The sequence below is a fragment of the Rhincodon typus genome, chromosome 21 (assembly GCF_021869965.1).
Source record: "Rhincodon typus isolate 14 chromosome 21, sRhiTyp1.1, whole genome shotgun sequence".
Classification (NCBI taxonomy): domain Eukaryota; kingdom Metazoa; phylum Chordata; class Chondrichthyes; order Orectolobiformes; family Rhincodontidae; genus Rhincodon; species Rhincodon typus.
The window spans coordinates 27,168,056-27,181,380 of NC_063352.1; the positions used below are offsets into that span (position 1 = coordinate 27,168,056).

A 13,325-nucleotide genomic window follows, 5' to 3' on the forward strand; every position below is an offset into this window, starting at 1 on the left:
GAAGAAGAGTCCAGACCCGAAACGTCAACTTTCCTGCTCCTCTGATGCTGCTTGGCCTGCTGTGTTCATCCAGTTCTGTACCTTGTTATCTCAGATTCTCCAGCACTGGCAGTTCCTACTATCTCTGAATCACTTTTAAATAAACTCTTAGCTCGAGTCTTTCAAAGTATCATTAGAAAGTTGGCACCCCTGACTGTGCAGCATTTCTTCAGCACTGCACTGAAAAACCTTAGATTATGTGCTCATTTCTGGAGTAGGGGTTCAACCTCCAACCTTCTAACCAGAGATGAGTTTGAGACCTAATAACTTCAGTTTTCTAAGACCTGATTCCAGGAATCCAGCATCTATACATCAATCCCCTTATCACAACTCAGGAAGAACCGGATCCTGACTGGATCAGGGATCTGGATTTGACAGTAAAAAACTGAGGTGTGTGGTAGTAATGATGTGTAGACTGAGGAAGTATTAACTGTTGGAATTTGGAATGATGGAGTATTGAGAGTTAGAATATGAGCTGGGGGAGTATTGAGGGGTTAAAAAAAGGGGAACAATTATGGGGCGTAAGTGAAAAGTGCAGGAGTACTGAGGGATAAGTCTAGACTGAGGAAGTATTAAGGATTAGGGTTTGGGGTGGGGTAGCATTGAGGGGTAAGAGAGGAGGGGGTAGCACAGAGGGGTAAGAGGGAAATTATTGGCGGGTAAGTGAAAAACGGAAGTGTATTAAGGGTCAGATTGTGAATTAGGTAGTATGAGAGTTTGAGGTTCGATTGGAGCAGTGTTGACATATAAGTGGACTGTGCAGGGGTATGGGGGGTGATGGGGAGGTATTGAGGGTGGTATGACCATATCCTAGGCAAGATTCATCAAACTGTTGTAGCTTCACATGGGATGTCCAAAAATCATTAAACTCCAGGGTAAGGAGGGATGAATTGGCTCTCCTTGACTATTCACCTACTCCTTTGGTTGGTGATAACAGAGTTAATTTGAAAAGGATCTCTATCTTGTGGATACCTTTCTCCCAGACCCCAATGAGCCAATTTTTTAAAAGGAGCTAATTAAAACCAGGCTTCCTTCAATTAACAAAAGGAATGGGTTTATTAGTTACTAAGTACAAGAAGAAATAGCACTGCAACACCGATCACAAATAAAAGGTAATTCCAAAAAGATAAAGGTAAGAAAAGTGCGGATCGTTCTCTGAATTGTTCGTGAAGAGCAGATCTGATGATTTTGTGGACATTACCATTGAGATTGGCAGTTCAGCAGTTCATTTTGAGGTTCTTGGTTTTGTAGCTTGGTGGAAGTTCTGCTGTTCTGATTCCTTTTCACAGTGACTGAATTCCAGCATTCAGAGAGTGAAAGAGACTTTCCTTCTGCTTTAACTGAAGTGGAGTTGTGTTTTTATCAGCTGCTGTCAAAGCTGTGACCCTCGCAGCACTTCACACACTGGGATGCACAGCCAGTTACACATACAGACAAGTGTTGCAGTCAGTTTTCAATTCACTTTTTTAATATGCTTCTGGAGAGTAGAAAAGATGTGCCTACAAGAAATGGCTTTTGGCTGACAGAGGGGTATCTGATTCTCGTTACTTTTCTCTGAAGTCATTCTCTGATACTTTACAGGTCAACTTCACACAGGAATTTGCCTGTCACTGAATTTGCACCTGCAGTTTTTTTTTTCTAAAATATTCTGCCTTTGTTAAAAAAAAGACATATTTTACAATTTAAAGAAAAGCCTGTAAATACTTCAGGATTCTGATATTCTTCAGGGTCTTTCAGGGTTGGCCTAACAAGGGTTACAGTATGAAGTGTGGGTGTATTGAGCAGTAAATTAGGAGTAGGGCAGTATTGACATGTGAAGGTTGAGGTGGGAGTCTCCAAATGTCAGAGTATGGGGTGGGGGTGTATTGAGGGTTACAGTGTGGAGTAGGGGAATATTGAGAGTTACAGTGTCGAGTGAGGGAGTGTTGACAGAGTGTGGAATAGGGAATATTGAGGGTTCGGTGTGGAGTGGAGGAGTATTGATGATTCAGTGTGGTGTTGAGGAATTTTGAGAGATAAGGATGTGGTGTAGGGGAGTATTGAGAGTTAAAGTATGGAATAGGGGAGTATTGAGGATTTGGTGTGGAATTGAGGAATTTTGCGGGATAAGTGTATGGAGTAGGAGATTGTTGACAGTTTGTTGTGGAGTATTGAGTTTTTGCTTATTGGTAGCAGCAAGAATGTTGACAGTGAGGGATTGAGTGATGGTAATGCCATTGAATGTTAAGGGGAGTTGTCAGATTCTCGGTTGTTGGAGATGCTAATTATTGGCACTTCCGTGGCAGTAATGTTACTTTCCACTTCTGAATGGATGTTGCTCTCATCTTACCGCATTTGGACATAGACTGCTGCGTATTTGAGGAATCACAAATGATGCCAAACACTGTGCAATTATCAGTAAATTATCAATTCTGACCTGTGGTGAGAGAAGATACTTGAAGAAATGGCTGGACCAAGGACACTACCCTGTACTGTACTGCAGGAGAGCACTGAAGATTAGAGTGTGAGGCAGATGAGTATTGAGTGGTAATGTGTGTCAAAAGAGATGGCATTAAAGTATGTGTGGATTGGGAGAGACTCTGAGCGGTAAAGTATACGGAGGGGTGGGGGAAGACCATTTCTTTTCTCATTTGGAAATTAATTAGCCAGGAATGTAGAGCGACCTATCTGACAGTTACACAAAACAATCATGTCCTGAATGAGCTGGAGTTGCTGTTACAGCCTCTCCTGCATGTGTTGTGACTGAGAATGGACCTGGAAATCAAAATGGTCAAAACAGACTTGTAAAACATCTGATAACCTCAGAATTGCCTGAGGCTATTTTCTTTTCTGGACTTGAAGCCGAATTCTCTCTACATTATCACGGAATCTTGTGGCATAGAAAGAGACCAAATGTCTATCTTTGGCTGACTCTTTGAAAGAGCTATCCCATTATTACTATGTCCCTATTGTTTCCCCATTCCTCTGTCATTTTCTTCCTTTTGAGGTATTTTCCAATTCTCTTTAGATGGTTCCTATTAAACCTGCTTCCATCACCTATTCAAGTAACATATTCCAGATCAAAGCTTGCTGCACAAACTTCCTTATCTCAACTCCTTTTTTTTGCCAATTTTGTTAAATTCTAGATAGTGTTCCTCCTGTTAGTGGGAATGATTTTTCTTTATCCATCAAAACCCCTCACAATTTTGAAACCCACTATTAAATCACCCCTTTAAGCCTCTCTGCTTTAAAGAGAATAACCCCTAAGATACTGATGGACAGTGTTTCTGGTCTGCTCGATATTCTTTGCCAGAAATTCTTAACTGTCTATTGTCAGAGGATACAGAGTTTGTGGATGGAGATGGATAGGATGGAACACCTCAATGCTGAGGCATAGTGCAAAACTTGCGCAAAGAATTCCTCACTCTCCTGAGCACAAAATAAAAACTCGCCCAATGATCCAAAAAAAATCAACTGGAGACAATGTGCAAGATGGGAATCAATCACTTCTTTGGGAGAGGAGCTAACACTGAGACACATGTGAGCTTTACTATACTGAATGGAAGTGACACATTCTTGATTATAAATCAAATATTTATTTTTACAAAAGTTGTTAGTTGCCAGTTTGCAGTAGCGTCATGGGAAAACAATATACAATCTATGACTTTATAGGATCATAGAATTGTATGGCACAGAGGAGGCCATTCAGACCATCGTTTCTACACCGGCTTTCCAAATGAACATTATGACTTAGTGCCAATCTCCAGCCCTTTTTGTGTACCCTTGAAAGTTGCTTCTATTCAAATAATTATTTCATGCCTTCTTAAAAGACTCGATTGAACCTGCTTTTACCACATTTCCGAGGGGTGCATTCCAGACCTAAACCATTTGCTGCATGAAGAGACTTTTTTCACACATCACCCTTAGCTACGTGTCAGAATCAAACACAGAAGAACTTGTTTTGTGGGGACTAAACTGGTTCTAGCTGGATAATCAGTGGCTTGTTATTGAAAACAGTTTGAAACATCTTTTACTACTGATTGAATCACAAAGATAAAAGCTAAGTAAAAGGTAAGGCTCACTTCTGGACTTCTGGAATTATCTGCTTTGATGATTGTGTTCTATAGGCTTGTTCCTTCCTTGCACTAGCTTACTCTCCCCACATTCACACTACACCTGCTCATGTATCCCTATACTCCCCCTGCACTGGTTCACCTCTCCCTGTACTCCCCTTACACTGGCACAATTCTCCCTGTGCTTCCCTTACACTGGCTCAACTCTCTCTGTGCTCCCCCTACACTGGCTCACCACTCCCTAAGCTCACCCTACATTGTCCCACCTCTCCCTAAGCTCACCCTACATTGGCCCACCTCTCCCTATGCTCACCCTACATTGGCTGGCTCCCCACCCCTCCTGTACTGTATCATTCTACAGCTAAGTAAAAGTATATACAGTACTGCTTTCAGAATCCTTTGTAATGCTGCAGTCAGTGCTTGCAGGACTCCATAGTGGAGGTCTCAGGGCTGAAACTGCTGTGTATGCGCAAGGTCTCGTAAGTTGGGGGAAGTGTGTCTTGGACATGTGCTCGAGGCAGCTGCAGGGCAGTGTTAAAAGTTGGTGGGTCTTCGTCACTTATGTAGACAGGAGATCCATGAGTTGTATTACTGACGGTTGGAGGGATCTCCTCCTGTTCGTTCTGCCACCACTTGTGTACAGTCTGCATGACTTTCCGCACGATGATCATGAGCATATCGATGAAGAACACTTCTACAAACTCGATGATGCAAACAACAGAACAGCTCAACCACAGACCCAGCTGGCCTCCAAAGTTCGACAGTAAGGTGACAATCTGCGATAAGAGAGTAGAGATACTAGATTAACTGCAGAGATGATGACAATAGCCTGGACTCAGGAGTGGGAAGGGGACAAATTTCAGATGGGGATTGCTTAATCAGAGGACTGCACTGGCTTTTTAAAAAAAATTTTTGACAGGTTGTGAACTTGATTCACTCGGCCAGCATCTGTTTCCCATCCCTAATTGCTCTCAAGAAAGTGCGGTTTTGAAGCACTGCAATCCGTGTGATGTTCGTAGATGCACAGTACTGTTAGGAAGGGAGCTCCAGGATTTTGATCCAACAATGGCCCAGGAACAGTGATCTAATTCCAAATCAGGATGGTGAGTGGCTTGGAGGGGAAATTACAGGCATTCCCTTGCATTTTCCGCCCTTGTCCTTGTTGGTGGCACAGGTTAAAAGCTAGCAAGCTGCTTTCAAAGTTACCTTGCTAAGTTTCGGCAGTGTATCTTGTAGATTGTTCACTGCTTCAACAGTACACCAGTGGTGAAAAGAGTGAATATTCCAGGTGGCTGATGGCGGGGGGGGGGGGGGGGGGGTGCAGACAAATTAGTTGCTTTATCCTGGAAGGCCATAGAGTCATAGAGTTGTACAGCATGGAAACAGACCCATCAGTCCAACTCATTCATGCTGACCAGATATTCTACATTAATCTGGTCCCATTTGCCAGCATTTGGCTCATATCTCTCTAACCCCTTCCTATTCATATACCCATTCAGATACATTTTAAAAGTTGTAATTGTATCCGTCCCTACCAATTCCTCTGGCAGCTCATTCCATACACACACCAACGTCTGCATGAAAAAGATGCCCTTCAAGTCCCTTTTAAATCTTTCCCTTCTCACCTTAAACCTATGCCCTCGAGTTTTGGACACCCCCGCCCTGGGGAAAAGGCCTTGTGTATTTACCCTATCCTTGCCCCACATGATTTTATGAACTTCCATAAGGTCACCCCTCAGCCTCCAATGCACCAGGGAAAATAGCCCCAGTTTATTCGGCCTCTCAAACACTCCAACCCTGGCAACATCCGTGTAAATCTTTTCTGAACCCTTTCAAGTTTCACAGCATCCTTTCTATAGCTGGGAGACTAAAATTGAACACAATTTTCTAAATGTAGCCAAGCCAATGTCCTGTGCAGCCACAACATGACCTCCCAACTCTTAAACTCAATGCACTGACCAATAAAGGCAAGCATACCAAACACCATCTTCACTATCCTGTCTAACTGTGACTCCACTTTCAAGGAACTATGAACCTGCACCCCAAGATCTCTTTGTTTGGCAACACTCCCCAGAACCTTACCATTAAGTGTATAAGTTGTGCTCTGATTTGCCCTTCCAAAATGCAGCACCTCACATTTATCTAAATTAAACTCCAGTTGTCCACCTGATGATATCATCAGTGTTGCTTCCCTCTCTCGTCTGGAATTGGAAAACTTCATCAATTTCGCCTCCAATTTCCACCCTGCCCTCACTTTCACCTGGTCTAACTCTGACTCCTCCCTTCCCTTCCTCGACATTTCTGTGTCCATTTCTGGGGATAGACTGGCCACTAATATCCATTACAAACCCACTGACTCCCACAGCTACCTGGACTATACATCCTCACACCCCACTTCCTGTAAAGACTCCATCCAATTCTCTCAGTTCCTTCATCTCCGTCGCATATGTTCAGATGAGGCCAACTTTGACAAGGGAGCCTCGGAAATGTCCATCTTCTTCCTCAACCGAGCATTCCCCAGCTCCGTTGTCGACAGGGCCCTCAACCAGGTCCGACCCATCTCCCGCACTTCTGCCCTCACCCCTTCTCTTCCCTCCCGCAACAGCGATAGGGTTCCCCTTATACTCACCTACCATCCCACTAGCATCCACATCCAGAAGATCATCAGACGCCATTTCTGACACCTCCAGCAAGATGCCACCACCCGACACATATTCCCCTCCCCTCCCTTGTTCACCTTCCATAAAGACCGTTCCCTCCGGGACACCCTGGTCCACACTTCCTTCACCCCCAACACCTCCCCACAGCCCTATGGTGCCTTCCCCTGTAACCAGCGAAGGTGCAACACCTGCGCATTTATCTCCTCCCTTCCCAGTATCCAAGGGCCCAAACATACCTTCCAGGTGAAGCAACACTTCACCTGGACTTCCCAGAATCTGGTCTACTGCATTCGCTGCTCACAGTGTGGTCTCCTCTACATTGGGGAAATGACACGTAGACTTGGCGACCGCTTTGCAGAACATCTACGTTCTGCTCGCAAAAAAAACCCTGAACTACCCACTTCAATGCACCATCCTGCTCCCTGGCCAACATCTCTGTCTCTAGCTTGCTACAGTGTTTCAGTGAAGCCCAACGCAAGCTGGAGGAATAACACCTCATTTTCTGCTTGGGGACCCTACAGCCCTCTGGACCCAGTATTGAGTTCAATAATTTTAGGGTCTAAACTCTCCCATGTCCCAGCCCCCCACCCCATACCTTGTTTCCACATAGCCTGCCATTACACACCCCCTGTTGTTAGTCACTAACAGTCCCCATTAACAACTACTCACCTTTCCAGCCTGATCGTTAGCAACTCCTTTGTCTGTCCAACTGTCTCTCACTCTCTTCGGGCTCTATCCTATCGTTTACTCCCTATCCCACCCACCTCCCTGTTTTCTGCATATAAACTTACGTTTTCCCAGCCACCATCAGTTCTAAGGAATCACCGGACCCGAAACGTTAACTCTGTTTTCTCCTTCGTAGATGCTGCCAGACCTGCTGAGCTTTTCCAGCAACTTTGTTTTTGTTCCACCAGTCACTCCTCAGCCCATTCGCCCATCTGATCGAGGTCCCCTTGTACTTTGATGTAGCTTTCTTCACTGTCCACTACATCACCAATTTCAGTGTCGTCTGCAAACTTATTAACCATACCTGCTATATTCATATTCAAATCATTTATATAAATGATAAAAAGCAGTGGACCCAGCACTGATCCTTGCAGCACACCATTGGTCACAAGCCTCCTGTTCGAAAAGCAACCCTCCACTACCATCCTCTGTCTCCTACCTTTGAGCCAATTTTTGCATCCAAATAGCTAGTTGTCCCCATATTCCACGTGATGTAATTTTGCTAACCAGCCTACCATGCAGAACCTTGTCAAACGCCTTGCTGAAGTCCATACAGACAACATCCACTGCTCTTGCCTCATCAATCTTCTTTGTCACGTTTTCAAAAAACTCATTCAAGTTAGTGAGACACGCTTTCCTACACACAAAGCCATATTTACTATCCCTAATCAGTTCTTGCTTTTCCAAATGCATGTAAATCCTCTCCCTCAGAATCCCCTCCAACAACTTACCCACCACTGATGTCAGCCTCACTGGTCTATAGTTCCTTGGCTTTTCCTTACCAGATTTTTTAAGTAGTGGCACCGCATTTGCTAACTTCCATTTTTCTGGCACCTCACCTGTGGCTATCAATGATGCAAGTATCTCAGCAAGGGGCCCAGCAATCTCTTCCTTTGCTTCCCACAAAGGTCTAGGGTACACCTCATGAGATCTCAGGGATTTATGCACCTTTATGCATTTTAAGATATCCAGCACCTTCTTTTCTGTAATATGGACATTTTTCAAGATACAACTGTTTGTTTCTCCAAGTTCTCTAGCTTACATATCCTTCTCTTCAGTAAACACTGATGCAAAATATTTGTTTAGTATCTCACCCATTTCTTGTGGTTCCACTCATGGGTGTGTCAAGTTTTTTGAATGTTGTTAGAGCTTCACCCAATGAAGCAAGTGGGGAGTATTCCATCACACTCCTGAACTGTCCCTTGTAAATGATGGACAGGTTTTGGGAGTCAGGAGGTAAGTTATTTGCTGCACAGTTCTTCTGACTGCTTTTGTAGCCACAGTATTTATAAGGCTGGACAAGTTCAGTTCTGTCAATGGTGACCCCAGGCTGTTGAAAGTGGGGAATTCACCAGTGATAATGCCATTGAATGTCAAGGGGAGATGATTATTACCTTACACTTGTGTGAACGTAAGAAGCAGGAGCATAAGTGGGCCATTTGGTCTCAAAAGAATTGCCCTACCATTAAAAAGGACTCCAGGCCTGGAGTCATCTTTCATGCTAGCTCCTCATAGCCCTCAACTTGCCAATATTTTCTCTCCTCTTTCAATATTTTCAATGATCTAGCCTTCACAACTGTCTGGGGTACAGAATTCCAGACATTGTCTACTTTCTGGAAGGAGAAATTCAGTCGCATCTCAGTTTTAAGTGAAATTCCCCTTATTCTGTAACTATGTCACTTAGTTCAAGATTTCCGCGCTAGCGAAACCATCTTCTCAAGTCAAGTCCCCTCAGAATTTTATTTGTTTTCATAAGACTACTCCCCCATTCTTCTAAACTCTAATGAATAAAGGCCTAAACAGTTCAGTTGTTCTTGATAAGACAACCCTTTCATCCCAGAAATCAGCTTAGTGAATCTTTTTTGACCTGTCCCGAATGCAAATCATCCTTTTTCAAATACAGGGATTAAACCTGTACACAGCATCCCAGGTGTGGCCTCACCAACACCCTATACATTTGAAACAAGACTTCACTGTTTTTAAACTCTAATCCCCTACCAAATTAGGCCAAAATTCCATTCGCCATCTTAATTACTTGCTGCACTTGCATCCTAACTTTTTCTGTTTCATGCATAAGAACACCCAGATCCCTCAGCACTGATGTCTTTTGGAATATCTCTCCATTTAAATAATATTTACATTTTAATTCCTCCTATCAAAGTACATGACCTCAGGCTTTCCTACATTTAACTCTATCTGCCAAGTTTTGCCCATTCACTCAACCAATCCGTATCCCCTTTCAGTTTCCATATGTCCTCATTATAACATGCCCTCCCACCCATTTTTAAACCATCATGAAATTGGGATACATTCTGTCCCCTCCTCCAAGCCATTGATATAGATAGTAAATAATTGAGACCGTAGGACTGATCCTTGAGGTTCTTCATCCAGTTGCATCTTTCCAACTTGAAAAAGACCTGTTATTCTAATTTTCTGTCTTCCACATGTTAACCAATCCTCAATCTATTCTAGTACAATACACTCAATACTGTGAGCTCCAACCTTGTGCAATAACGTTTCACCATTGATTTCTCGTCCAGCAATGCCTCGATTTAAAAGTTCTCACCAATGCTCTTATTTCCCTCTGTGGCTTTGTTCCTCCTACTTCTGTAAATTCCTTAAGCCTTACAACTCTCCAAAATCTCTTTACACATCCATTTCTGGCTTTTTGCAATCCTGACTTTAATCACTCCACCATTAGTGGCCATATTATCAGCTCATAGATACAAAAGTCTGGAATTCCCTCCCTAAGCCATCCTGCCTCTCTAGTTCCCTCACCTCCTTTATGATGCACCTTAAAACCACTTCTTTGATGAAAGATGCATTTGGTCATTTCACCTAATATCATTTAGTGTGATTTAAGTGTGAAATATTGTTTGATGACATGCCTGTGGACAGCACTGGAAATTTATATAGGAAGAATACTATGAAATTAGAGCGGGTTCAGGAAAGATTTACCAGGATGTTGCTGAGAATGGAGGGTTTGAGTTATAAGGAGAGGCTGGATAGGCTGGGACTTTATATCTGGAGCCTAGGAGGTTGAGGTGTGACTTTATTGAGGTTTATAAAATCATGAGGGGCATAGATAATGTTAATGGCAAAGGTCTTTTTCCTAGGGTGGGGGAGTTCAAAACTAGGGGACAGATATTTAAGGTGAGAGGAGAAAGATTTAAAAAGGACATGAGATGCAACATTTTTACACAGAGAGAGGTACACATGTGGAATGAACTGCCAGAGGAAGTGTGGATGCAGGAGCAGTTACAACATTTAAAAGAGATTTGGATAAGTACATGAATAGGAAAGGTTTGGAGGGATATGGGCCAAATGTAGGCAAGTGGGACTAGTTTTGTTTGGGCACATGGTTGGCATGGACTAGTGGGCTGTTTTCATGCTGTTTGATTCTATGACTCTGTGACATACAACTTACTGTTTTGAGGTGCCTGCAACACTGGGATGGGAACTCTTACCAATTTTCTAATCACTAGTCATTGGCACTGTTCTGTGCCCCTGCTGTTGTCTGTTTAGGTCAGCACAGAATGATGAGCAAACCTGAGATCTTCCTGCTCCATTCGGCTCAGGAAGTCACAATAAGCTTTACAGACCATTACGGATTCCAGTGTGTGTATTTCAATACTTACATTATTTGCAGCTATTTCTGAGATGTTCCTCTGATTGAGATCTTTGTAAAAGATGCCCAGATTGGCCAACTCATTCCTGTCAAAGAAGGATAAGATCATGACTTCTCAGTACAATCTGTGCTGTCTGTTATATACAGGCATTTTGGACACAGACATAAAGGTGAGAAATATGCTAAATCCTTCACCCTTACTCTCATTGTATGGATTTCCAGTCAGAGAAGAAAGACTTTTTTATTTTTATTTTTTATTTTTTATTTTTATTTTTATTTTTTTTTCCATGGAATGTGGGTGTCACAGGCTCGGCCAGCATTTGTTGCCAACCTGAACTGCCCTTGAGCTGCCTTTCTGAACCACTGCAATCCATGTCATACAGGGACATCCACAGTGCTATTAGGGAGGATGGCGCAGAACAAAAACAGAAGTTTCTGGAAAAGCTCAGCAGGTCTGGCAGCATCTGTGAAGAAAAAATCAGAGTTAATGTTTCAGGTCCGGTGATCCTTCATTAGAACTCAGTTAACTGCATCTGCAGTTCTTTCGGTTTTTATTTAGGATGTTGCAGAATTTTGACATAGTGAAGTGAAGGAATGGTGATATATTTCCATATCAGGTCAGTGTGTGACTCAGAAGGAAACTTGTAGATTCCCAAATATTTTCTGCCTTTGTACTTCTAAGTGGTAGAGGTTTCATGTTTGGAAAGTGCTGACAAAGGAAACTGGGTGAGTTGTTGCAGTGCATTTTGTAGATAGTGCACACCACCTCCACAGTTCATCAGTGGTGAAGGGAGTGAATGTTGATGGTGTTGGATGAGTACCAATCCACAGGGCTGTTTTGTTTTGAATAGAGTTGAGCTTCTTGAGTGTTGTTGGACCTGCATCCATCCAGGCAAGTGAGGAAAGCATTCCATCACGCTCCTGACTTGTACCTAATAGTTGGTGGACAAACACTGGGGAGACAGGAACTGAGTTACTCACTGTAAAATTCCTAACTTCTGACCTGTTCTTGTAACTGCAGTATTAAACAAGTTGGTCCATTTCAGTTTCTGGTCAATGGTAAGCCCCAAGGATATTGATAGAGGGTGATTTATTGATTACAATGTGTTCGAATGTCAAGGTATGTTGTACATGGTGCCTTTCACAACCCCAGGGCACCCTAATTTATTTAAAGGCAACGAATGACTTCTTGAAGTGCAGTCATTACTGTCGAGAAAGGAAATCACTTCCCATTCACTCCCATTGCACACAATCCCAATGGACACAATTCCTCCCATCCGTTTGCTGAACATTTGGTGTCAGGAGTTTCTGCTGAACACTACAATCACTTTGTTAATTTTGTAGACATATGTGAGTGTATCTGTGTGATAGTGTGTCTAGGATAGCTAGTGTGTGTGAAAGGGAGTATGTGAGTAATAACGTGTGTGTGTGAGAAGTAGAGTGTGAATGTCTGACCGTGTGTGTTTGAGTAACAGAGTTTGTGTGTGAGAGAGTGAGTGAGAAAGTGTGAACGAAAGAATGTGATTGGGATGAGGATTTTGAGGGAAGGTTCATTTTGTACTGTACTAGGCAGCTCCCTCAGGAAATTGGACAAGTTAACAAATCAGAGCTTACTTTCTTAAAGTTCTGTTTCCATGGAGTCCTTTTTCCCAGCTCAGAAGACGAAGAGTCCATTCCTATTGGAGGAAGGATAATGGAGTAAGATAATATCATCATATTCAACCAAGCGTTAGTTCAGTACCTCCAGCTGAATTTCTCTCCTTTGTCTCACGTGTGTTTGTTTGTGTCCCTGGGTCTGTGTATATCTTTGTTATAGGTTTGTATAAATTCTGATGTGTATATATGTATATCTGAATGTCTGAGAGAGTCAGGATGCTAGAGAGATTGTGGGCAATTGAATATGTATTTGTTTAGCTTGAGTGCGAATGATTGTTTTACCAGTACATATTCAACTTGACTGCTCAACAATGCTTTCTTTTAAACTCATTTCTCATTTGACATAATCCCACTGTAAATGAATAATCCAGTTATCAGAGAATGGATACGTCTCCCAGGATGATACCTCTCACCTCAGATGCTGATGAAGGCCACTGAGCAACACTCATAGTCATTGTCCATTCCTTGGAACTGTGGAAAGATCACACAAAGCATTACATGAGTGACTCAGAATCTAATAAAAAGAAAAATAGATAAATTTATCTGGACACTAACTGCAAGCTC

General features: G+C 42.8%; 1 protein-coding gene across 2 annotated transcripts in view; it reads right to left on the reverse strand.

Annotated features, from left to right (window-relative positions):
• Positions 1-3,633: 3,633 nt before the first annotated feature.
• The window catches only part of LOC109916140 (sodium channel epithelial 1 subunit gamma), a 28,124-nt gene continuing 18,432 nt past the window's right edge, over positions 3,634-13,325 (reverse strand). For both annotated transcript variants that reach the window (XM_020515845.2, XM_048609653.1), the window contains exons 10-13: positions 13,175-13,232; positions 12,720-12,781; positions 11,116-11,191; positions 3,634-4,867 (exon numbers count right to left, since the gene is read on the reverse strand). In XM_020515845.2, coding sequence (XP_020371434.1) covers positions 4,505-4,867; positions 11,116-11,191; positions 12,720-12,781; positions 13,175-13,232 — 559 coding nt within the window. In that variant the 3' untranslated portion in view covers positions 3,634-4,504. The remainder of the gene's footprint in view (positions 4,868-11,115; positions 11,192-12,719; positions 12,782-13,174; positions 13,233-13,325) is intronic.